The sequence below is a fragment of the Furipterus horrens genome, unplaced genomic scaffold, assembly GCF_987537825.1.
Source record: "Furipterus horrens unplaced genomic scaffold, mFurHor1.1.pri manual_scaffold_5, whole genome shotgun sequence".
NCBI classification, from domain to species: domain Eukaryota; kingdom Metazoa; phylum Chordata; class Mammalia; order Chiroptera; family Furipteridae; genus Furipterus; species Furipterus horrens.
The window spans coordinates 183442347-183468225 of record NW_028327175.1 but is presented as its reverse complement, the minus strand read 5'-3'; the positions used below and the strand labels follow the sequence as shown (position 1 = coordinate 183468225).

Below are 25879 nucleotides of genomic sequence, written 5' to 3'. Positions count from 1 at the left end.
AATTCAACCTCTAGGGAAGTCCAATGGTCCTATGGATGCACCTGGAGTCACAGGGCCTCTGGGAGTCTACATGTATGTGGAGACTATGTGGTTGCTGATTTGAGGGGCAAGAAGATTCTTAATCCTCCCCAACAATATCTCTCTCCATGTTTTAGGTGGGCTGCATGCCTAAAATCCTGCCACCAACATGTCACTTTTGGAAATCAGCACTAATATATCTGGTTACCTCATTTAAAAAATGAATCCCTATCCCACCAGTCATTAGCATCTTATTCTGAATCTAGTTCATCCACTGTTTCTTCCAGGTGAATTTGAGCTGGCTTGGGTCAGAAGGGGAGAAAGAGGGCACCATCACAGTTTTTCCAGGGCTCAGACTACTTGACCACAGGCGCCCACATGCCGAGCTGCACCGCAAATCATGCCCATTGGGACTGGAGCTGTTCCATGGCAGCAAGGAAGGGGAATACCAAGCTGTGGCCGTTCTCTGGCTATAGAAGGTAGAAAGTAATAAAAGAGAACTTCTTTCACACCGACCTTTGTTCCATTTTCCCCATGGACCCAGAAATGGTTAATCCTCCTCAACAGGTAGGAGAAAAATCTCTGCCTCCTGTAAAGTTTGATTCCTAGAGGCAGATTTTTTTTTTAAATCCAGCAAGTGTCAGATAATTGGAAGGGTGGAGTAGCGCCGTAAACCACAACACACCTTTGTCAGGACTTGTTGGGAAGCAAAGAACTGAAAGAAACAAGGGGGAGAGAAGAAGTGAACATTTTTGAAAGATCACTCAGCTTTAACACACCTTGGCTGGGTCTGGATAAAAAAAAGTAGCAACTGCAAACGTCTAGAAGAAAACATCAGAGGAAGAGAGAGGGGAGATTTATCCAAAGGTATTTCCCATTCCTTCGAAATCTCAAACAAGGTAAGTAAGAGGAAGAACTTGACCTTTCTCCCTTCTCCTGAGACTTTGATTTGAGACTTGCCATTTAGAACTGAAGTGTTTGTTGGAGAAAATAAGATAAACGTATTGAATTTCAAGTGTTCTGGTGAAGTGGTTAATTGATCATAAATGATTACTCTGGCTTATGCATTCTGCTTAGGATAGGTCTTTTAAAGGGATAACAGGAAAGATGCATCAATTGGAAAGAGAAGAAAAAGGTTAGTTAAGATAAACTAAGCTCTAGTGGCCAGAATTTTTGTATTATTTTCAGTGTTATAAAATGGCTTGTGTGAAGTTGTTTCATTTAGAATATGATAAGAGTTTATGATGCCTTCTCTCTCCCTCCCTTTCTCTCTCCCATTCCCCTCATTCCCTCTACTTCCCTCTCTCCTCGTGATGGCAGAGGTGAAGAGTAGGTAAGGGGAGGCCTTCTAGAAGCAGCCCCTGAGCACTAAGAGTTGATATGCCAGCCAGACCTCAGTCCTGGCAGGTTCTGATTCAGCTCAAGAGGCTGGGTGAACATTGTTGTTTATCACACTCTAAAATTACTACTTCCCTAATCTAAAGTAATGTGAAATATCTGGAATGATATAATTAATTCAGGAATTTCCTGGAGTCAAATGTAGAACAGAAAGAAAAAAAGAAGAAATTTTGCATGCGTCCACGCTTTAACTTGCCAAATTTGGCCCCCCAAAATCATTTGGGGGTGAGAATTGGCAGCTTAGGCGTCTTACTGGACCATATTAACAACTGAGTGACAAATTACCACTTCACTTTTGAAGTAGAGGCAAAGCCTATAAGCACAGTACTTCTTTTAAGAAGCAGTTCATTGGTAGCCTAAAAGCTGGATTCGTTATGCCCATAAAATGTAGTGAGAGTTTATAAAGACTTTCGTCTGAGAAGCACAATTGTTCCTTCCACCTGTGTGTGCTCTCCTAGTGCTAAGGTGCCGAGGGCTGACTCAGAACTTAACCAAAGCAGTGTCAGCCCCTTCTGAGCGTCAGAGGAGCCTGCTGTACGTGCAGCCCCTTCATAGTACTTGGGAAACTCTGAGCATAGAAAAAGCTAAAGTGAACGGTTCTGACTTAAGCTGACATAGAAGCTCCTTATTTTAGTGAAACTGATCAGACCCTAAGAACTGATCATCTTAGATGATGCCTGACCAAAAGAAAGCTGTGCCTGTGTGATTTGGCTCATGTGCTGTTACTAACAGCAGTAGGATTTAACCAAACAAACATGGCTGCAAACAAGAAGCATAATCCCAAAGGTGGCGCCCAAGCTCCCCCACTCCCAAGTTATGAAAATTGAGGATGCCAAATATTGCAGGTGGGCAAGGCCGTTCCTGCAGTGAAGACAAAAGCTTCTGAGAAGATCAACCCCAGGGCTTTGGTCTTCTTTGCTGTCAAACTGTTTGTCCCTCCTGTGCTTACGGATCAATACTAGTGGACGGTTTTCTTACAGTTGGGCCATTTTTTTGTTATTTTGTTTTAAAGTTTAAAGTATGCAAAGATTGTAGTAATAGGAGCTGTAAAAATAGTTGAGATACCTTAGAAAACATTTATTTTTAAATAGGGATATTTCTTTTTAAAATAGAAAATAGAGAGAAAAAACACTTAGCTTCTCCACTCCCTTCTTTGTATCAAAGACCAAGTGTTTAATAAGTCATTAGAATATGATCAGGTCTATGCCATGGTTTACTCCCAGTGTCCTTGCTGGGGTGTCTGTTACACCCCATCACCACTGGATCAGTTTTAGGTGGACGTGACATCATTTAAATGAAGTGGAAAGAAAAGAACTCATAAAAGTAGAAAAATGATTTTGAACTGCATTTTCTTACATCAGAAAATGACACATGGGATCATTTTTAACATTTTCAACAGAGCATTAACTATGATGGAAATTAGCATACTTTTGGAATTGAGAACTTGAGTGATCTGCTCATCCTTAGCTCTAGTAAACTGGCCCAAACATCCAAGAAGCTAAAAATTATTCTACGTGGCTGTGCTTCCATTAAGTACTGTTTGTGGGGGAGAACACACTGGTGATCACCGCTGGGAAAGACAGGATCAGGCTTGTGCCTGGGCATGTAATTTCTTTTCACTAATGTTAGTTACACTTTTTAAAACTATCGGCACTTAAAATGTTTAAAAAGGAAGTCTTGTAGGAATACTGTAGATCCCACGGGATGATCCCAGTCTAGGTTTGTGCCTCAACCCCACATTTTCCATTTGATAACCCAATTACAGAAAGTTTCCTTTCACATTTGGTATAAAGGAATCCATCTCCCAACACATTCCTGCCTCTTCAGACTATCAATCTGGGAGAGAACTCGGGCAAAGTCAACAGAGCTCCATCCTGTACATGTCAGGCCCAAGAAATCATCCTGTTTGGTCATGGGACACAGATTGGAGGGGCTCCAGGCTGAGAGAGTGAGGCCACCGGCTGTCTCCTTGCACCACCTATGGCATGTTCTATCCTAGGGTACCTGCCCGTAAGGAGCCCCCAGTCCCTGGACAAGGACATCGGATTTCTTAGCAAGTTGTCCTCTCTCTGTGCCCTCTGGAAGTTGGGAAACCCTTGGCTTTTTGCTGCAGATCTCAAGGCTCCATAATTAGGACTTAAGAAAAAGACAGAGGGGCCAAGAAATGTCTGTTATTTTTCTGGGTATAGAAAGAACAAGAAAACACTTGCCAGTTTTGCTGCTTGGACACTTCAACTCTTACCAAAAGGAGACATCATCGGCCTGCCTTGATGGCCACAAGTGGAATAAACTCATCCAATCCCAAATATATAGCTGCCAGCAGCAACTTTTATTAAAGGGTCACAATAAGCAATGATTTTGGGGAAGTAAAAGTTTCCATTTATTGTTATAAACAGTTCCTTCCAGAATACTATTTCATAACAATTCAGGTGCCATCCTAGGTGCACCTACTGGCAACCAAGTGCATTTGAATGTTTAATCTCCAAGATGCCTCCTGGTTCACAGTTAATGACCAATTAAAAAAAAAAAAAGTGGAGAGGGGCTTCAGAGGTACCAAGGCAATTAATGCTTAAACAAAGAATTTCAAAGAGGGTGTCGTATGTAGGTTGGCATGACATTCATCATACAGGTTGTTGCTAGAATGCAGACAGTCCCAGGCCAGGTGTAGCCTTCCAATGAGGCTGGACTCCCTTGTTAAACTGTTTACAGAAGCCCTCCTCTTGGCTCTGAGACACACACCTGCAAAAAGACCTTCTGTGGCTTTTCAGATCCACCTGGGAGTTTTTCCATGATGCCTCATTCCTTGCCTAGAGCTGGGTTTTAAAAACTTCATTGAGCAAGAAGTTTATATATTCAACCAGGCTCTGAAGCTAACTGTGCCAATCTTGCCTAATTCTACTGGGTAGTTGACCAGCTGGTCTTATGTAGTCTCACTTTTCAAGTGGGGAAGTTACTCAGGACTATATTATGACTTTCAAGGGCCCTAGATACTTTTGCCTTTGGGACCCCTTTCTCTATTAGAGAGAGAGAGAGAGAAAAACTTTAAAAAATCGTATTTATTTTATAACTGCATTGGAAGAAGGAAAGCTAGGTTGGATTGTGCTCATTTTTCCTTCTGATTTTAAAGAAAAATTAAATACTTTTGGGGGCACCTAAAGGTATGATGGGATTAGGCACTAAAGTCACCAGGCAAGCAACAAATCTTGAAAGAAAAGATCTAAAATTAAGGGGTGTCCTGAGCAGAAGTAGCCTGCCCCAGAATTCTGGAACCCAAGTCGAACTTCATCTAAAAAAATAACCTTGGAGAAAGGGAAGGCTGGCGAGGGGGTGCATGGTGGGAGGAAGAGGAGCAAAGGGAAATCAGATTTCAAGTCCTTCCAGAACCTGAAAACTTGGGCCTATCTACAAAAGAGCCCAGTTGGGCTCTATAATTCTGTGTGTTTAGGCCTGAACCCCAGCCCAGGTCACCCCTTGATGTCAATCCTACCTCATCCCATCCACACTCCAGGACACAATGGACAAGATCTCAGTGGTTTTCCTTCCCAGAAGCACAGTAAGCATGAGGGGAGAACATAGCTAACATCTACAAATATGTATTTTCCTACATATTTCAATAGATTTCACACACATTTTCTTCATATATTTTTTCTAGTTATGTCTGCAAAAAAGCACACTAGGTCTGGTTTGTTATGAAGAGAAAGTTTTGTATTGCTAGAAATGTAAAGTTCCGTACACGTGTGACCATTTTAATGATTTTTATCTTGATTTCAATCCACTAAACACCATTCTCACACCCGAACTCTAAATAATAAAATATAAATGTCTTACATTCAGAGTTCCATATAGAACACTGAACATTATGAGATAATCAAAATGAGTTAGCTATAAGAACTAAGTCTTTGGCAGGTAGATATCCTTTGTTACTTAGGCAAAGAATGGAGGTTTTATAGCTAAAGCAAAGGTCAGGGCACCACATCTTCTATGTAATCCCATTAACACCCAGCAGGGGGCAGGCAGCCTGATCAATTACTGTATTTTTTGCACTATGAGACTCACCTGACCATAAGACACACCTAGGTTTAGAAGAGGAAAAGAAGAAAAAAATATTCTGAACCAAATGATGTACTAAAATATTTAATAAAATATAACAGAATAATATTTCAACCATGTAAAGTGAACAGCAGTCAACAGCGGTATGAAGAACCACCATCACTGTCATTAACACATGAGGAGAGACTTTAAGGTTCAAGTACTCTTCTAGTTTTCTGGGAAACCCAAGAACTCATCATCGCTAGTGTCAGAATTTATGAAGCTCAGTTGCTCACAATCATTGATGTCACTTTCTTCACTATCTTCATACTGACCAGACACCCTGAGGTTCAGCAATAAAGTGGGACATTTAAGTGTCCCCAGGGGTTTCACGTGGGCCCACTGCTTCCTCTTCTAACAGCTGTCACCACCGCTGACAGGTCAGGTAATACACATCAGGGTCTGTGACGCAATATTCGCTCCATAAGACGCACAGACATCCCACACACACACTTTTGGGGGGAAAAAAGTGCATCTTATGAAGTGAAAAATACAGTAGGTCCTGAAGAAAGATCTCAGTACAAGGAATAGAATCTAAATTGAAACTATTAAATTACTCTCTATTTTTTTTTTGATTTAATGTGTTTTATTGATTAAATTATTACATTTGTGCCAATTTCCCTTCCCTCTGCTCCCCCCCACCCGGTGGCCCCCCTCCCTCCAGTTGTCCCCCCCTTTTAGATTATGTCCATTAGTTGTGCATACAGTTCCTCCCAACCTCTCTCCGTCTATTCCATTCCCTCCTACCTTGATCCCCAATTCCTATATCATCTCCCTCCCTTTCCCCATTCCCCCTCCCTGTTGACCTCCCCCCAATATGCTTCCCGTACCCACAGTTCCTCTTTCCCTCTCGTTGCCTATTTAGTTTGCCTTTGTTTCATCTCCCTAGCTTCTGTTGTTTTTTTTTTTAAACCAGTCCCTTTAACATCTCATATAACAGTGGTTTGGATCTAATGAACTCTTTCAGTTTTATTTTGTCCTGGAAACACTTTCTCTGTCCTTCTATTCTGAATGACAATTTCGCTGGATAGAGTATTCGTGGTTGTAGGTTTTGGATTTTCATTACTTTGAATATTTCTTGCCAGTCTCTTCTTGCTTGTAGGGTTTCCCTTGAGAAGTCAGCTGATAGTCTAATTGGGACCCCTTTGTACATAATTCTTTTCTTCTCTCTTGCTGCTTTTAAGATTCTCTCTTTATCTTTAATTTTTGACATTTTGATTATAATGTGTCTTGGAGTGGTTCTCCCTGGGTCCAGTCTCTTGGGAACTCTCCTTGCTTCCTGGACCTGCAGGTCTATTCCCTTTCCCAAGTCTGGGAAGTTCTCCTTTATTATATTTTCACTCAATTTTTCAAGTTCTAGTTCATCTTCCTCGCTCTCTGGCAAACCAATGATTCTTATGTTGGGCCTTTTATAGCTGTCCCAGAGGTTTCTGATCCTCTCATTGTTGCTTGCCATTTCCTCTCTCTGCATTGGTTGACTGCTTGTTCCTTCTCCAAATTCTAGTTTGTTGAAATGAACTCTGGATTTTATTTCCTTTCCTTCTATCTCGTATGCGGTTTTGTTCCTTTCGTTATGAAAGTTTTTCGCTTCTTTCATATCTTTTTCCTGCTCTTTTGTGAATTCTGTAAGCCACCTGATAACAATGGCCCAGAACTGAGCCTCTGACAGGTTTCTTATCTGTTCATCTGTCAGGTTCTCTATCTGCTGCCTGGTGAGTTGTGTTACCGGTATTTCTAAAGTTGCCTGCCTCATTTTGACAGATGCTTTTTGTTTTCTTGGGCTGGCTGTGGGGGCAGTGCTTGCGTACGCGTCACAAATTAGCGACCGGCCGGCGCCTGCCTGTCCGCGACCTATTTTGCAGCCCTGTGGTGCTTTCTTTGGGGGCGGGGGTCCAAGATGGATTCACACAGTTATTCAGCTAGGAGACCGGGATCCGTCCTCCCGCCCCCCTGGGCCTCACTGTTCAAGGCGATGCGGCGGCCGCTCTCCCCAGCTCCGGAGTCGCGCACCGCCAGGGACTTGGCCACCGGGACTCCTCGCCGGGGTCGCGCACCGCCAGGGACTTGGCCACCGGGACTCCTCGCCGGGGTCGCGCACCGCCAGGGACTTGGCCACCGGGACTCCTCGCCGGGGTCGCGCACCGCCAGGGGCTTGGCCACCGGGACTCCTCGCCGCCCGCCGCTCCGGGTGCGACCGCAAACAGCACTGCCCACTTTAACTCTTACCTGCCCAAATGGCACCGTTGGTTTATAACTTCATATGTTGGACTTCCGTGTAGTTTTATTTTCTGGAATTTCTAGTTATCCTTTGTTTTGAAGTAGTTGTATTCCTGTATAGTTGTAGAGGGAGACCTAGCGTGTCCGTCTAAGCCTCCATCTTGGCCGGAAGTCCAAATTACTCTCTATTTTAACTGATACAAGAAGTGGGATGACTCTTATAAAAAATATGCACAGGAAAGAATTATGCTTTGAATTCCAGGAATCAAGTTTTAGGTTCTCAGCTTGAATAGTAGGAATCTATGCATTTGAAAAGTGATGGTAAGAGGCGTGGTTGTTTATGGTTTCTGGATTTTTCCACAGGTGGCTATGGGATGGATGTGACCAGCAAAAACAAGCGAGAAGGCACTGAAGTCACTGAAAGAAGTAAGAGTATGGTTTACAAAGTAATAAAAATTTGGAAAGAATAAATAATTCATCCCTAATTCCACCATAACTACTATATCATTTTTTTCTGTTTTTAATTTTTTGTTTTTGTTTTTAGGGCTTTTCTGGCTTTAAGAAAAACTGTATAGTTTTAAAGACTTTATTCCTTCCCATGAGATGCCTTTTGTTGGCTTTTATTTTAACATACTTGTCATCAAAATGTGTTCTGCTTTTTCTTCAAAGATGAACACTGCCACTTTGATACATAGTTTTTACAACCAGCATTTTTAATGGTTGCACAAACATTATGTTGCATGAATTTGCTATTTTGTATTTAACCATTTCCTTATTTAGGGATACAGGGCAACAGAAAACAAAAAATAATAATAATGTCCCCATTATTGAAGGGACAAAGTTGGAACAACACTAGTGTCATGGTTACAATCTACACTGCAAATTGAAAACAGACCCATTTCTTTCATGAAACTGCCTAAATGATAACTTCAAAGACATTTAAACTGTCTCCTTAGCAGTTCTGGCTCCTTCACTCATCCTGTGACTTGCATATACTTCCAAGAAAAGATTCTGGCTCCACAGACTTGGAACTTTAGGTTAAGAAATAATTTCTTTTTATGTGTCTAAGAATCCCAGAGGTCTATGCGCTGAGGGTTTTAGTGAAAGCTCAAAGCTATTTTTCAAATCAAGCTGCCACATTAGTCGGAAAAGCCATTTCCTTTTATGCATGGAGTGCTGTTTCTGCTGTGTGCCTTACCCATGGTCCTGCTGGGACAACCAAACTGGTCCGGGAAATGCAGCGTGGAGAAGGAAGGGGTGAGGGGCTGGCAGTGGGACCGGCATGGGGTCCAGCAGTGGTGAGCGGCACAGCTCCAAGGGGCACAGACAGATCCCTCACCACCTTCTTCCATCCTTGTCTCCTCCCTCCCCCCACCCCATAGCCACATGCATGTGTGCATATGCATACCACGCATACACATGTACCTGGGCATGCACACGCTGTGCAGTATGCACACATGAAAAGCTGGATAGGTGGTCTTTTATGTCCCAAACAGAAGCAGGGAGTGGTGTGAGGATTCTATCCCCTTTCACATGCTGCTGCAGGCGAGAAGATGACTGGGAAGGCATAAGGTTTTTCTTCTAACTATTGTTAAAAAAAAAAAAAAAAAAAAGCTTCTATGACCTCTGTAGACTCACCATCACCTGGAGTCTTGAGCAGCTCAGTTTCAGGAGGCAAAGCGCTGGTTTCTCCAAGTCTGTCTTTGGTATTCATCTATCCCTGATTTCACCAAACATCAAATGTGACTTCGCAACCTCCTTCCTTCCTACACCTCCTCGCACCCAGGGATGGCCCTGCAGACTTTAAAATGAATTATGACGTCCTTGAGACACCCCCAAATTCATTTTAACAAGTCAAGGTCATTATCCACTTCACAGTGAAATCAGCCAGAATGATGCACTGGCCCCAGCTGGACCGGGTGACCATTTGGAAGGGGCAGTGCAGAGAAAGAGTGTGACATGAGACACTTGAGAGTGACTTGAGGTCCTGGCCTGTCAAAGGCAAGTCCAGGCCTGGACTGGATCTAAAGGTTAAACAGGGGACATTAACGCCAAGACAACTTACTTTTCAAATCAATGAGTAACTCCCTCCTCTGTGTTCCAAAGGGACATAAACTTATTTTCCAGGTACTTTAAACTCCATTGTTAACGGCACATATTTTCGTGTATAGTGAGGCAGATGACGTACCTTACCGCACAGTCTACAGAAATCTCTGTTGAAGCTAATTTAGCGCCTAGGACAGATATGAGACTTTGCCAAAATACAGAGCTTTCAGTGCATGCCGTGAGATCTCATCTTTTCCTTGTCTTCTTTTAGTTATCACCGAGACAGTAACTAAAAGACTTACATCCTTACCACCAAGTAAGTGAAATCTCAACTGCTTTCTTCTCAGGGAGTCACGTGTGAAGGACTCCACATGTCACCTTCCCCAGGGGCCCTCACGCACCAGGAGAGCAAATCCAAGATAACCTGAAATCTCCTTTTTCTTGCCAGTTATAGTGACATCAATTTATATACCATAAAACCCACCAGTTTGACATGTATAATTCAATGGTGGCTAGTATAGTTACAGAGTTTGGCAGTCTTTGCAACAAATCTAATTTTAAAACATTTTCATCATGCCAAAAAGAAACCTCGTAGCCATTAGTAGTCACTCCCCATTCTCCCCTCCTCCCCAGCTCCTGAAAGCCTCAAATCTACTTTCAGCCTATAGATTTGCCCAGTCTGGACACTAAAATATTGAAAATCTTATCCAACCTGAGCATGGGGTGGGAGCAGGGAACTGCCAGTGAGGGAGGCTTCTGTTTGAGTTCACTTGTTCCTCAGAGGTCCTTATGTCTAGTGGGTTCTAAACAGAGATCTGAGCCCTAAAGTAAGCTCCCAGGAAGCCTGGCCCACGGAGGAGGGGTATATGTGGAAATTGCACCCATCAGCACTCCAGGTTGGGGCATGATGAGCTGCTGGACAGAACACCAGCAGCACAGAGCTGTTCCTCGTCCCGCTAGCACACCAGGGGCGCTGACCAGGCCTTCGAAAAAAGCAAGCCTTTAACCCAGGCTCTGGCCTCCAGCAGCTTTTCATCACTCTCTACCTTTTCTATTATTTAAATTTGCCTAACAAACACCCTACTATATATACTTCCCCCAGAAGACATTCCTTTTAAATTGGGTGGAATATTTGCTCTAGACATTTGCATCAGAAGCAAATGAAACGAGAGCCTGGCTGCCCAAACAGAGAGGGTCATGGTTGAGGAGCCAGGGAAGGCTTCCATGGGGACAAGGGATGAGGGGACCCTCCGAGCTGACTCCACCCATAAATTGTCACCTGCTTTTCATTTCTGCAGAAGGAGGGACCAGCAATGGCTATGCGAAGACAGGCTCTCTCAGTGGAGGGAGCCGGCTGGAGAAACAGAGCCTGACCCATGGCAGCAGCGGCTACTTAAACTCAGGTAAGTGCCTGCTGGTGGGGGGGGGGGGGGCTGGGGAAGAGCAGACACGGAGAGGGAGTCCAGTAAGGAGAGGGGCGAAGCTGTCATCCACCCGGATGGCCCGAAGAGCTGCGTAAATGACACAGAGCCCAGGAAAGGCGAAACTTCCAAATCATCTGCATTTGATGATTAAATGGGATCAATTTAAAATGGGATCAATTATTCATTATTTCCCCAATATAAATAACAAGAATTAATTAAGGAGGCTTCATGCGGAGGTGCCTCCTTTCCCACCAAACCGCTCGCTTTAAGCCATCTCTCTTAGAGAAGGGCGTGCCCGTCTGAGGGTTTACAGTCTGAATTAACCTCAACTGAAGAACCTGAACGATTGGGTCACGGTGCGAAGGGAATCTGATCCCACGCTGCGTGCGTTTCCGCCGGGCAAGCATCGAGCACAGGGCCACTGTTCCCGGTGAAACGCCCTTCCATGTGAGCTTTCCCACTGAAATAACGCAAAACGAGGCAAGGGGAAAAACAAGCACCCACATAACCCATGAAACCATTTAAAAAGGAAAAAAAGAAGACCCAAGACGGGCCAATGCCCAGTTTGACCAAGAGAAGCAACTGCCCTCATCTTTGAGGAACCTCCCACACCGCATTATGTTCTAGCCTCCCCAGCAGCGCTCTCTGGTTAAACGCCAGGTCCTCGAGAACAGACCTACCGGAGCACCTCCCTTCCCGTACACTGCAGCCATGGGCTCTAAGGACCCCTGCCTCCCAGGGGACAGGTTAGGGAGGAAGGGCAGGAACGGCCCAGGGAATGCCCCGGGGGCAGGCAGGTAGGTGTCTCAGTGCTGGTGTCCCCTGGCCCCTCCATGGGCCCCCTTTCATCATGAGCAGCCTGGAGTACTTAGTTAATATAAGAGATGTCAATCTGCTCAGGTTCTGTGAGGACCACTGCTTTTCTCCCCTTGCAGGTGGAAGCACCCGGGGCACTGCCTCCACCTCCAGTTACAGGAGGGCTCATTCACCTGCCTCCACTCTGCCCAACTCACCAGGCTCAACCTTTGAACGGAAAACTCACATCACCCGCCATGGAACATACGAAGGTATCAGTCCCACGGACTTTGTCTGATCCCTCACTTTCTCTCCACTCTTCCTTCATTTCTTTCAAGGACTCGCGTTACTGGGAGATTTAGATGACTTACCCACCCCTTCGTTCATTCATTCACTCATTTAGTCACTTTCTCTTGTGGTATTTTATAAAAAACCTACCATGTGTTTGACACCACGCAGAATGCCTTGAAGGACGCTTAAATGAATCAGACTTGGAGTTTGTCTTCAAGGAGCTTACAGTGTAAAAAGACAAGTTAAAACAACAGATAAAAACTCTAATGCGCAGTATAAGGGGACTGTCATCTCTGGCTGAATCTCCACGCAAAAGCCTAGCAGGGAGGCGACCTCTGAGCTTGGCCTTCATGGAGGGTATGATTCTGACACCCAGAGGTGGAGAGATGGGGCGCTCCAGGCTGCAGAAGCAGCAGCGCAGTATTGACAGGCCTGAGAGGCAGTGCCTGAGCAGTGAGCCACAGCAGCGGTGCTTAGCTACGAGGGCTTGAGAGACTCAATGTCAGGGCTAGGCTAAGATGTTTGGACTTGACCCAGCACATAGTGAGAAGCCGCAGAGATTTTTGATCAAAAGAGTCGATCATATTTGAGGTCCAGGCCTAGCACTCTGGAAAGCCATGTGCAGGGAGAATAGGGAGGAAAGAGGCTGAACTTAATGACGAGTTACACCGTGCTCAACCGTCCAGCGAAGGGAAAACTTGGCTGGACCCGGGGCGGTGGCAGAGGGACAGGACTGGAGGAGCTGGAGGAGAGAGGTGTTGCAGAGGGGGAAGTGGGCAGGTTTGGCAATTGATTGCATGTTGGGTAAAAGGGCAGTGTCAAAAGTTCACAAATAACAGAAGTAAAACCAATGAATCACTAACAGTACTTAGTAAGTTTGTTGTGTGCATGCCAAAAAGACAGTTTGCAGACTGGGAGCACCCAAACGAAGCACAGAATGAGGCTCCAGGGTATATTGTTACAAAGCAGCTCCTGTAGTTGATTCTTCATACTGACTGGTTATACTATTAGAATTTCCTTCAGTGATAGGGAACTGGCCAGTGGTTACCTCATATTAACCTTAGGAAACAGTTTAAGTTGTGCTTATGATTTTCAGAGGCATAAGCAAGAAGCAACTCAGGTTAAGTTAGTCTTACAAAATCAGCTAAATTAAGCTTTGCTTGAATGATTAAACTGATTTTGTCTGCTCAGGGACTTTTTAAGGCTGGTCTCCATTTGTTTTTTATTTTAACAGGAGCAAAAGGAGTTAGTGATTTTGCTGAGATTTGAAATGCAGGTGATTGGGTGTATGTTGGTGCCAACAACTGCAGCAGGGAGCCCTCGTGGATGAGCTCAGTTATTTGGTCCTTAAATACACCTGCTGACATGGTTCTCAGGTGGGAGAACCAAGGGGGTAGTGGGACTCAGGACCTGAGCTCAGGGAAGAAGTCAAGGCCAGGTCCTCCATTTGGAGTCATTCGTAGGAGGTGGGAAACGGGAGGAGCTGGCTGAAGAAGAGAGTATAAAGAGCAGGAGAGAACAAAGGGAGATGAATTGAGGGAAGAAGGAGAAATTGAGCTGGAGGACACAGAGGAAAAAGAGTCTCTGAGGGGAATGAGAGACCAGGAACGGGCTGTGTCATTGAAATCAGAGCAAGAAAGTGTTCAGGGTCAAGAAGGATAAGGCAGGGGGTAGGACACTGGAGCTCCTGGTGATCTGAAAAGGAGGCATTTTTAGTGGAAAACAGACTAGCCAGGCAGCAAATGGGTCCAAAAGTGACCGGAGAAGCAGGATGAGGACTGGGTACCCCCAGTCAATGATTTAAGATACAGAACTGCCAGGGGGTCTTGAGGAACCCCAAATCCAGGTGAGGAGGATGGTATCACCACAGTGCTTTCTGATATTAGGCTTGTGCAGGGACTGCTACCTTTATTTTAACAGGACCCACACTTGGGACGACCTTTACAAGGTCAGTTGAGGAAGTTAAAAAAGAAAGAAAGAAAGAAAGAAAGAAAACCCCCTGCCTTCCTTTGTTCAAACCTTGCCCCACTGAAGTTAGATCAGGAACCAGATTCAAGTGCCACAACCATGTCCAATAGGCAAAGTCGGTTTAAATCAGGAGCCTGCTGAAGAGCACCCTCATCCTCAAAAAGGAGGGACCCAGCACACCCTCTTGGAAGCAGTTTTGGCACAAGTGCTCATCGGTACAGGCAGACCTCAAAGATACTGCAGATTCAGTCCTCGGCCACTGCAATAAAGCAAGTCGTAATCTTTTCATTGGGGGAGGGTCTTGACTTCTATTTGTAGAAAACGTAACACCTGTGGAGCACAATAAAGACACATGTGTCTATACTGAGTGTTTTATCCTCTTTCCAGGGAGCTCCAGCGGCAACTCTTCTCCGGAGTACCCTCGAAAGGAATTCGGTATGTCCTGTCCTTATTTTCTGAAGAAATGGTCAAAGGAGGCACCAGGAAAGGGCCTGGGGTGCAGCGGGGAGGGAATGTTGTGAGTTAAATGGATTTTTCTAAAAGAGTCTGACCTCTGCTGACCTGTTTTTCTTTTGCTTTTTATCCTGAAACCTTCAAGGGGACTGTCAACCACATTAATTTGCTGTCCTAGCCTTTGCTCATGAGGCTACTAAAATAGCAAGCTATTTGTACAAGGCTCACAGGTGGACAGATAAGCCCCCAAGACTAAGCAACTTCCGCCACAATGGCTTCAAAGGGGCATATGTTATGCCAAGTGAAACCCAAGTCTCTTCCGTTGGCCTTAAGACTTTCGTCCATGTTCTCAGATTCTCACTGTGCCTATGAATTGATGACTTGATCATTGATTGTACAGTGATTATAATTTTATTTATTTGCTTTCAGTGGGAAAACCAAGACAACCTCTAACAAAAAACAAAACAAACCACTAATGTAAAGATCTGGCTGTCTTTTGATACATTTGATCAGTGTATAGTCAGCCAGTCCAAATGAATCATGCTCCCAAGTGCATTACCTCAGCTAACTTTAAACTCTTAAGTGTGAGCTAACTTAACATTTATTTAGCTACCTTAGCACACCCTACATGCACTGGAGCCTTGCAAAACTTTCTCTGCCTTTTGGCTATGTGGTCCTCATTTATTAAGCATCCACCATCCATAAAGACTCATATCTGGGGAAAACACACTGTAGAAACAGCCTCCTCCCCCCAGCTAAGTAGATCTACCCCCATGTCAAAAATGTTTAGTATGCCACCTCTTATGTGTGCTTAAGATAACTTTTCTTTGTTTCTCAGCATCTTCTTCAACCAGAGGACGGAGCCAAACACGAGGTGAGCTCTTTCTCTGGGTTCAATTCAGTTTGTTCAACAAGTATTTTCTGAGCAACTAATGTGTGCCCAGCCTTGAGCCAGGAAATGGGAGGAGTGCAGAAGAATAAATAAGGCCCTCGAGGAGCCTGCAGCATCCTGGGAGTCTTTTGCTGGCACTACCAGGATGGGAAGGGTAGATTTGAGGACAATCTAACCAGCACATGGAGGCAGGAATGAAAACACATGGTAACCACCTGGGCAGCAGTTGGTTCTGCTGCGGATTGTCAGAAGATGCTGGCGCTAGATAGATCTTGCTTCACTTCTAATCTCCTGGCTGACTCCAACAAGATGTGCTATGATTGCCTTTATGGCTCAAAACTGAGCAAAAGCCCCTCTCTTTCCAATTATTCCAGGGGCCGAAGGTCTCTGTGACAGTTTTGCACTCTCCACATTAGCCTATGGCTAAGGCTATAGGAGGGAGACATGGTCCCCGGGAAAGCTGTCCTTGATAAATCCAGTGAGCAGCAGGTGTCAGGGCCATGTGGAAGGCAGAATCCTTCCCAGGCTTTGGGAGTTCTCGGTGACCAGCCTAGACATCCTACAGGCCTTATTGCACCAGTGACTTGAAAAGTTAGGAATGTACCAACCACCCACAACTTCCAGCTGATAGTTGAAAGGTGCCAGGCTTCCACCTGAAACTTAACATTAAACCACTCACTTTCTGCCCTTTTCATTTCTGAAGAGGCCAAAGAGACCCTGGAGGTGGGAGAGCAGCTTCATTGTGGCAATTGGGAAATGGGTGATTGGAAAGGGTTAGTCATTGATGATTGCAATGGAGCCACCCTGTTCAGCTGGGGGCTTCATCGGAGCGTCTCCAGGTGGCTGGAGATGTGCAGTGGGCAGGTGCAGGTGGAGGGATAGGACATCTCTTTCTGAGCAGCACTCATCCTGGGTATACCTAGGGTTCCTGTTCCTGAACCACAGAGATCTCAGAGCTCAGTGTCAGGCACTGTGACCCAAGTTCCTTCATTCACAGCCTTCTCCTGTCTTCCCTTGTACAGAGAGTGAAATCCGAGTTCGACTGCAGAGTGCATCCCCATCTACCCGATGTAAGTGGTCACTGTCCTGCTGAAAAGAAAGGATCCAGGAATCCAGGGCTCTGTGTGTGCGTGTGTGTGTGTGTGTGTGTGTGTGTGTGTGTGTGTGTGTGTAGGCAGTCACAATCATTAAAGGTCTCTAAGGGCCATTGGTGAGAGGCCCCCAGTGTGGGTCGTAAGGAGCTAAGTAAGTCAGTCCCTGCTGTTTCACAGACTAATGGGGAGAGAGTCAACAACCAACCATGAGAGCTCAGGCAGCAGAGGGAGCAGTGGTCCAGGGCAGTCTTCCTGGGTTAGTGTCACTTGAAGGGAGACTGAAGGGTAGATTGATCAGGCTCTTTGGGATGAGACCCAGGAGAAATGTTCGAGTGTGGCTGAAAGAAAAGCAGCAGGAGGAGACCTAATGGGATAGTTAAGATTGGGGAAGGTCAGAAGTAGATCTCAAATGTCAGGGATTCCCCAACTTCTGTCTGCTGACTGTGTTAGATTTCTGTTGTTCTTGTTAAAGGTTCCTTGACATTTTGAAATGAGCCCAACTGTTAGGATGGAAGCCACGTACAAAGAGTAGGAGGAGAAAGAGCTTGGTGCGTGGCTCAGGAAGCAGAGACAGGTACCTGCCCAAAGGGCTCACTCAGTGCCTGGAGTCGTGGGGTCTCACCTTAGGCCCCAGGATGCTGTCTTACCTGAGGCCTTCCAGGCTTAGTTGGGGTTGCTGAGTCCAAAGGATAGGAATCTCAGGGGAAGGGCTCCCAGGCAGTCCTCCAGCACTTGCTGTCTACAAATCTCTGTCTCCTCTTACGCATTGCCCTTGCACCATGCTTCCCTCCCCGCTCCTGCCCCCTCCCTCCCCCCTTCTCCCTCATCCCTCCTCTTCTGTTTGCCAGGTGGGAGACGCAAGGAGTCTATTCCACTGTATCACTTCACTACAAATAATATCAGCCAGACAGACTTGAAATTAACTCACACAAAGCAGCATAATGTTTAGGAGTTACGGGCCACAAATTCCTTAGCACATACAAGGTCAGGGACCCGACCCCTGAAGCACCCTGTGCCGGGGTTGAAATCACTATTGAACCACTTGTTTCAAGGGGCCTGGTTCTCTAACTGCCCTGGGTGTAAATTGCCCTTGATCCAGGAAGACAGTGTCTTCTAGCCACAGAATCGTCTCTGTGGTGTCTGATGAGGTATAATTATAAAATATCTACTGACGGTTTTGACCTCCTTGTAGAGGCCCTATATTTATGAGGCCATTAATATTACAAAGTGCCAGGTTAATAAGTGCTATAAATTGACAAAATGCAAAAGTTATAAGGCTAAGCATAAATGTCCCAGCATGTGAGGCAGATGCCATCCTCCCTCATATTCAGAATGCCATAAATGTAACTCCCACTGCACTGGGACTCTGGAAAGCATCCTGGGCCTGATGGAAAATGTGGGAATTCTTTTACAGGGACGGAACTGGATGAAGTTAAACGCCTGCTCAAGGGGAGCCGATCAGCTAGTGTGAGCCCCACCCGGAATTCCTCCAACACACTCCCCATCCCCAAGAAAGGCACTGTGGAGACCAAAACCGTGACAGCAAGCTCCCATTCAGGTAAGCCCTGCAGCCCAGGGCCGCCATGGAGGGAAGGGAACAAGGTGGCATATTTGTCCTGGCCCAGGAATTCAACTGTACCCTGGCAGGCCTCCCTGGCTGTGGCAAAGAACTGCCCTTTATGCAGCATGGAAATGTGGGCTCTGCCCTCCTTACTCCCCTCTGGTCAGCCTTCCCATGTCCACGCCGTAGTCAGGTTCTACATCCCAGAGATTCCCTCCAGGAGATTCTTCACATTTCCTGGGAATGTGCTGGCCAGGTTCCCCAAATGAAGACTATTGGGAAAAGTTGGTGTGTTTCCTTTCATTCATTCATTCATTCATTCATTCATTCAGTGAATGTTTATTATGTGTCTCCTCTATGCCAAGCACCAGGCACTGAGGAAAGTCAGTGAACAAGGTAGGCACAGTCACTGCCCTCGTGGAGGTGAGGGCCTCTGGGGGGAGTCACACAACCAAGGGATCGCAGCGAGGTCTGATGAGTGTTGCTCAACGCTCATGTATCATGTGCCTACCAGGTGTAAGGTAGATTCTGTGGGAGGCACAAAGAGGGATGAGAAGATCCTTGGAGGGAGATGGGGAAAGAAGCTTTCCTGTCATTGGCTACTTGGAAGGGGGGACACCCTGAGATTGTGATCTTCCTTTTGTTTTCGAATACAAAACCAAAACCTCAGAGCACTTCATGACCTGTGAGGCTAGCTCCATCTCATATAAGGAATAGGCAGAATTGGCCTCAGATTTGAAAAAGCACCAAAACCCCCTCTTTGGGGCAGTGTCCCTTGGGCCTCATTGGCAAGGAGAATTTAAGCACAGAAGACTGCCATCTGTGGGCTGTGGCTCCGGGAGTGATGGCTCCCTACCAGTGCTGGCTGTGTGCCTGGAATGCTGCGGTGGGCATTCACTGCTCCCTGGTACCTTTGAAGGTGGAGACAGGAACAAATAGAGAGTGAGAACATTGGTGAGGACAGCACACCAGGAGGTGGGGAGGGGGGCTTAGAGGGAGAAATGGGGGACCCCAGAGCACAAGTCACCTACTTCAGATTTTATCAAGAGCCAGCAAGAATTTCTAAACCAAGAGATCATGTTTGCACCAGCTCCAGGGTTTCAGACAAAAGTGGGATGACTGATGGCCCTGGTTTACCCCAGACTTAGAGGTTGCTGGGCTGTGGGAACTTCAGGGCTAAACCAGGAAAGTCCCAGCAAACTGAGCCAGCGGGGTCACGCCAGCACAGGGTGCTGGTTTGTCTCTCATTAGGGTGTATGTGTGTCTGTCTGTCTGTTTCCAGTGTCTGGCACCTATGACACAACCATTCTGGATGCCAACCTTCCCTCCCACCTGTGGTCCTCCACCTTGCCGGCGGGGTCCTCCATGGGGACCTATCACAACAACATGACAACCCACAGCTCGTCCCTCCTCAACACCAATGCCTATTCCACAGGATCAGGTATGTGACACACAGCGCACAGCCCCTCCCACCCCCAAGCCCACCACGCTTGTACCAGGAGCTGAATGACCCCGCTGGCATTCTCCATCCACGCAGCTTCCTAGAGGGGCTTTCCGTGGCCACACAGCCCAAGGTTTTCCCACTGGAATCTCAGTTCAGTTCAGACCCTAAGGTGTTTCTCTTGGTGGGTTCCCTCTAAAAAGGACGATATTACACAGTGCATCAGAAAATGGGGAAGAACATGAAGACAAAGCAAGGAACCTAGTTTTGCTTCATGTGGATTAACTGTGTGATCTTAAGCAAGTTATTTAACTTCTCTGGGATTCAAGTTCCTTTTCTCCAAAATGGTCACTAACAAGTGGGGCTGTGGCCAGAGCTAGTGTCCACACGAGACCTGACCAACCTATGACCACTCCTTGGCTGTGATCTAAAGTACACCAGAAAGAGCCCAGGATTTTCATAATACATAACAAATTTAACAAAATATACAAATGCAACCTGGGTGTTTCTTCTGGAGCTTCTATGGTAGCCCCTGTTCTGGGCTGGCCATCCCCTCACCCACCTTCCTCCTCCCCTGCAGTCTTTGGGGTTCCCAACAACATGGCATCCTGCTCTGCTACTCTGCACCCCGGAATCAGCACCAGCTCCTCAGGTCAGTGCTCACCCGCTTTAGGCACCTTTTCCCAGTAGTTTGCTTTAAAAAATAACAATAATAGGGCCCTGGCTGGTGTGGCTCAGTGGATTGAGTGCTGACTTGTGAACCAAAGGGTTGCCAGCTTGATCCCCAGTCAGGGCACCTGCCTGAGTTGTGGACCAGGTCCCCAGTTGGGGGAGTGTAAGAGGCAACCACACACTGATGTTTCTCTCCCTCTCTTTCTCCCTCCCTTCCCTTTTCTCTAAAAATAAATAAGTTCTTTAAAAAATAACAATGTTTCTTCCTGATGAGGAAAATCTAATGGTTTCTACAGAAGATATCCTTTCTACCCAGGAGCATGAGGACAGTCCTGCATGTCCTGTGCCCCAGGCAGTGGCCAAGGGGCTGCAGTAGAAGGCACAGAGCCCACCTTCCATCAGAGAGACAGCTCTGTCCCCAAGGGATTGATTTGGCTGCCATATCTCCAAATGCAAATTTAGCATTCTGATTTTCAACACCTCCAATTGACTAGCATCCCACCAAACCCAGAAGACACCTGGTTCATCTTCATTTCTTCTGCCTTTGCTATTCTGCTTTGCAAAGTCCTGACTGAGGACCTTGGATCACGATCTTGTACCCCAAACACTAGAGAGGAGAGAAGAAGAGAAGCCATGAACTGAGGAGGAGTGAGCTCCTGCACCTTGTTACAAAGCAACTAGCCTTTGAAATCAGAATGGGGGGGAGGCGAGCGTGGTGTGTTTGAGCCAGAAGGAAAAGTTCAAGGGAAAACGCAGGCTCTGCCAAGTCTGGGCCTCTTGACCCACGTGTGTCTGCATCCTATGCCCACAGTTTCCATGCTGGACACCCAGGCACTCTGGGGTGCCGTAGGGAACGGGGAAACCCTGTGCTACTTTTAAATTTCAAGGGTAGTTTTTAAATACAGTGAAATCTGTTGGACCCTATGCAAATTACTACTATAAGTTGTATGGGCCTAACTATTCAAAAAATGGAACTGTTTGTAACTTTTGTCCTGGGGTGGCGGTAGGGGGGTATAAAAAAAATTGCTGTTTCACTTAGAATGTGAGAACAGAGAAAGTCTGGGAATCTGTCGTATGCAAAGGCATTTATCATGAAAGTGGTGTTGGGGATGGGTGGGGTCGGGGGGTGCCTTAGGTGAGGACACTCCTCTCTGCACCTACGCTCAGCCATCTTCAATTCCTCTCACAGTGTTTGGCATGCAGAACAATCTGGCCCCCAGCTCGTCTGCCCTGTCCCATGGCACGGCTGCCACCTCCACAGGTCAGTGGCTGAGGTTTGGCACTTGGGGCTGGGAAGTAACACCTCTGTGCAGCTATAACTCACAATATCCCTTTTTCAACAACTGAATCAGAGGACTGAGATGTCCCTAAAGATCAATCGACCTCTTCCACCAAAGAAACAGCCCCCACCCTCGACCCTCAACCGAGACATGCCAACCTCGACCATTCTCTGGCCTAGACGTACGAAACCACAGGGGAGCATTGCTGTGGGTGTCAGCTGCATGTCCCCATGACTCACCACTGTCCTTGGCAGCACACTGTCACTGCAAATCAACCATCTGGCTGGTTTTATGGTTTACTCCCTGTGCAAAGCTCAGGGAGGGTGGACAGAAGAGGCATGAGCGTCGGGCCTGGCCCTCCGCTTGCTTACCATTTAGTTGGAGCAGAAAGTACAATAAACGTGGAACAGTTGGGGGATACTATTGACAACGTGAATGCAATTGTGCGGAGCGGCTGTTAGGGTTGCAGGAGTCAGAAGGGAAGGTGATATGGGAGGGTCTAGATTTCGTGGAGGAGGTGACCTTTAGACCTGCCCTAGAAGGATGAGAATTATACCAAAGAAAGTTCCATCTAAATTCTCGTTGCTGCCCCCATAGCTCAAGAGAGTTTAGCTCATCATTCATTATTCTACATTTCATTATTCACTCCCTGTCATTGTTCATTATTATTGTCTTGCTCTCGCAAGGGGAGGCTGTCTGTCTGCCAGGCCAGCCAGGCTGCTTCTAAGTTGTGTGGAGCTGCCCTCCCACCGCTCCCCTGGCTCAGTGGTTCCTCTCTTGCAGCATATGGTGTGAAGAAAAACGTGCCCCAGGGCCCTGCCACTGTGAGCACTGGCGTGTCCACCTCTGCCGGTGAGTGCGGTCCCCAGCTGCCAGGGAGAACTGCTCTGTGGTGGCAAGGCCTATGGGACAAGGGAATATAACCCGTTGGTGGTCTAAGGCCTGCAAATGGGCTTCTCAGTTATTTCCAGAAGTGAGCAGAGATGAGCATCTCCCTGACCTGACCTTGACCTTTCTGTACAAGGTGGGCAAGAAGCTCCACACACCTGCCTAGAGTCAGACACTTAACCCTGGCTCCCCACTTTGTTTGGAAGCCCCTGTCCTCTCCTGTTCTTACATGTCACCCACCACAAGAACCAGGGAGCCAGTCAAAGCTGCGACCCCCTCCCTACTTTGTGTAGAGTCTTTAGCAACTTGGGCTCACTGCACAGGGATGGTGATTTCCTCCAGCACTCTGACCCTCGTGTGCTTCCTTTCAGGCACTGTTCTAAGTGCATAAGCCACAGATGTGAACAGGGCAGGCTAGGTTCCTGCCCTAACCAGGCTGACAGCTGCAGTGGTGACAGATAAACAAGTAGACAGAGGACACAAGATAATTTGAAGAAAAGAAATAAGTGAAGTAGTAGAAAAGGTGATGTGTGTATATCAGACAGGATAGTCAGGAACCACCCCACCCCCACCCCCCGGATGCTAACACTTGAGACCTGAAGGACAGAAATGAACCCATAAAGTTAAAGAAGGACCTGCCTGGGAAGGGGACTTTCGTCCATTTGCTTAAGATCCTGTAATGTCCAGGTGGGAGGCAGCCATACGCCAGCCACCCAGGACCTCTCACGTGAACCCAACCTCCTCATCACCAGGCCCAGCCAAGCAGGGGGGTGTCTTTGGTCCCCAAGATGCTTCTCAGCAGCCACTGTCAGGGAGACCAAGACCCTTGGCCACACCCACTGATCTCTCTCTCCTCCCCCCTCTTCTCTTCCTTCTCCTTCGTCTTCCTGTCATTTCTCCCCTCTGCCTTCTCCTGGCACCTTTTCCTTCCTCCCCACCCACTTCTTCCCTCTCTAGCCTGTACCACAAGTGTCCAGAATGATGAGCTCTTGCACAAGGACTGTAAATTCCTGATCCTCGAGAAAGACAACGCGCCAGCCAAGAAGGAGGTGGAGCTGCTGATCATGAACAAGGACAGCGGGAAGGTCTTTACTGCCTCCCCCGCCAGCATCGCTGCGAGTATGTAGGAGCCCAAGGATTCAGGTTCAGAAGAAAGGCAGACAGTGCAGGGGACCGAATGTCCTAGCAAGGTAGCTTGAGAGGTTTTAATAGTGAAAGCACAGTCATCCAATTTAAAGAAAAAAATACCTGCCTTAATAGGGTGCTCCCAGATCCGCCTTGAATGCAGACAAGCCAGGAAAATTCTGGAGAAGAGATCCCCACGGGGTCTCTGGGCAACAACAGTGAGGCTCCCAATCACAAACACAGATGGGGGAATTAGCCCCGGGAAAGCTGGGTCCCCTTCCTACCAGGCTAACCGCTACCTCCCCAGCGGGATAGGGTGTGGAGTGTGGCTGAGAGTGGGGAGACTACCCCAGATGGTCACAGCCTGTGTGCTCTGCACAGCTTCTTTTTCAGATGACACCCTGAAAAAGGAAAAGCAAGCTGCCTACACTGCTGACACCAAGCTGATCTCAGAAACTAATGGTAAGATCATAGCTGATCACTGTCAACCTTGCCTCTGGCTGATCCACACTTCATTAACTTACCTGTCTCCTGAGACCTCCCTACTCAGAGTGTGGTCCCTGGACTTGCACCCATGGCAATGCCTGGGAGCGTGTTAGAGATGCAGACTCCCAGGCCCTGGCCCAGGCCTGCTGAGCCAGAGGCTGCATTGTGACAAGCTTCCGGTCAATTTGTACATGCCCAGTATTGAATCAAAAGCTTTGCCATGGCACGTGTAAGGTCTACAGTGGTGTTTTTTCCTCACCTTACCCATCCTCCCATAATTTTCAGAATTAATAGAAACATGCTTTGCAAAACACTTGTAGCTTTATTTTTGTTCTTCCCAAATATCTGGATCCTCTCCTAATTTAACACGTTGTTTCACTGCTCTGCATCCTGAACAATCTCTCCAAATCCCTGAGTTCAGGGCAGTTAGTAAAGGAAGGGAAAAGGACATCATAGAACATTTTTAGATAAATGCAAATGAAATCAGCTACAGTCCTGACCATGCCTAAGTCTGAGTCTTCTAAGTTAGCAGTTCCTTACATTTTAGGGGTGAAAATGGGGCAGTGGAGCCAAAAGGCCCTTTCAGAATCTGATGAAAGCCGTAAACAATTTTCCCAGAAAATTCCACACATGCCCACAACACCCGATGGTCAAATAACATCAGGAACTCATGAACAGCCATCCTCCGAGCCATCTTTGCTGTGAGGTTCCCTCCACTGCAGGTTAGGAACTTGTGTTCAAAGTCCCTTAACAAAAAAAAAAAAAAAAAAAAAAAAAAAAAACTGAGTCATTTCTCACAAGCACATTTATTGTTTGAAAGCAAAGGTCACCTAACATGATCTTCTGAAAATGTCCCAGGCTTTAAAGGTTTCAGGTCACAAGAGGGTTATGGCACTGCTTTTTTCCACTATTAATTATCTGCATCAGTGTACCGTATTTTTCTCACTATAAGATGCACTTGACCATAAGACACACCTAGGATTAGAGGAGGAAAACAAGAAAAAAATATTCTGAACCAAATGTTGTATGAAATATTTAATAAAATAAAACAGAATAATATTTCAACCATGTAAAGTGAACAGCAGTCAACAGCAGTATTAAGAACCATCATCACTATCATTCACAAATGAGGAGAGACTTTAAGGTTCAAGTACTCTTCTAGTTTTCTGGGAACCCCAGGTCAGGTAATACACATCACAGTCTGTGACACAATATTTGCTCCATAAGATGCACAGATGTTTCCCCCCACTTTTGGGGGGGGGGGGGAATGGCGTCTTATGGAGCAAAAAATATTCAAGGTGCCTGAGGTGGGGGCGGGGGCCTATCTCCCTAAAGCCCTGCCCAAAATCTATAGCTAGCTGTCTTGTGGGCCCCTCACATTGAAAAACTCAGACCAGATCGTTAAGGCCGAAAAGAAAAAAAAAAAGAAAAAGAAAAACTCAGACCAAAACCTCTGCTCTCGGCGCTTGTCTTGCAGGAGACTTGAAGACTGTGTCCACCAAGGGCAAGGCGGCCTCTGCAGGTAGGTGACACCGGAGAGTCCTGCAGTAACAGAAGCCCATGGGGCTGGTTATGGTGAATGGAACAGATAAGGCCCCCCAGCCTGGAGCCATGCATGCCTGAGTCACTCAGCTCTAAACAGTGTCCCTGAAGGCTGGAGGCGGAGGGAGGGAGCAAAGTGGAGGGTGGCGGGGGGAGCAGGCTGCAGAAGCTTAGTTCAGGGGCTGTTCCTCACAGCACG

General features: G+C 46.6%; 1 protein-coding gene across 1 annotated transcript in view; it reads left to right on the top strand.

Annotated features, from left to right (window-relative positions):
* Window positions 1-720: 720 nt before the first annotated feature.
* COL17A1 (collagen type XVII alpha 1 chain) overlaps window positions 721-25879 on the top strand; it is a 50221-nt gene continuing 25062 nt past the window's right edge. Inside the window, exons 1-16 of the mRNA XM_090278551.1 lie at window positions 721-917; window positions 8086-8148; window positions 10040-10084; window positions 11067-11171; window positions 12128-12259; window positions 14634-14681; window positions 15538-15573; window positions 16614-16661; window positions 18100-18243; window positions 19529-19687; window positions 20268-20339; window positions 21549-21620; window positions 22423-22491; window positions 23485-23646; window positions 24034-24114; window positions 25616-25660. Coding sequence (XP_090134677.1) covers window positions 8097-8148; window positions 10040-10084; window positions 11067-11171; window positions 12128-12259; window positions 14634-14681; window positions 15538-15573; window positions 16614-16661; window positions 18100-18243; window positions 19529-19687; window positions 20268-20339; window positions 21549-21620; window positions 22423-22491; window positions 23485-23646; window positions 24034-24114; window positions 25616-25660 — 1270 coding nt within the window. The 5' untranslated portion in view covers window positions 721-917; window positions 8086-8096. The remainder of the gene's footprint in view (window positions 918-8085; window positions 8149-10039; window positions 10085-11066; window positions 11172-12127; window positions 12260-14633; window positions 14682-15537; window positions 15574-16613; window positions 16662-18099; window positions 18244-19528; window positions 19688-20267; window positions 20340-21548; window positions 21621-22422; window positions 22492-23484; window positions 23647-24033; window positions 24115-25615; window positions 25661-25879) is intronic.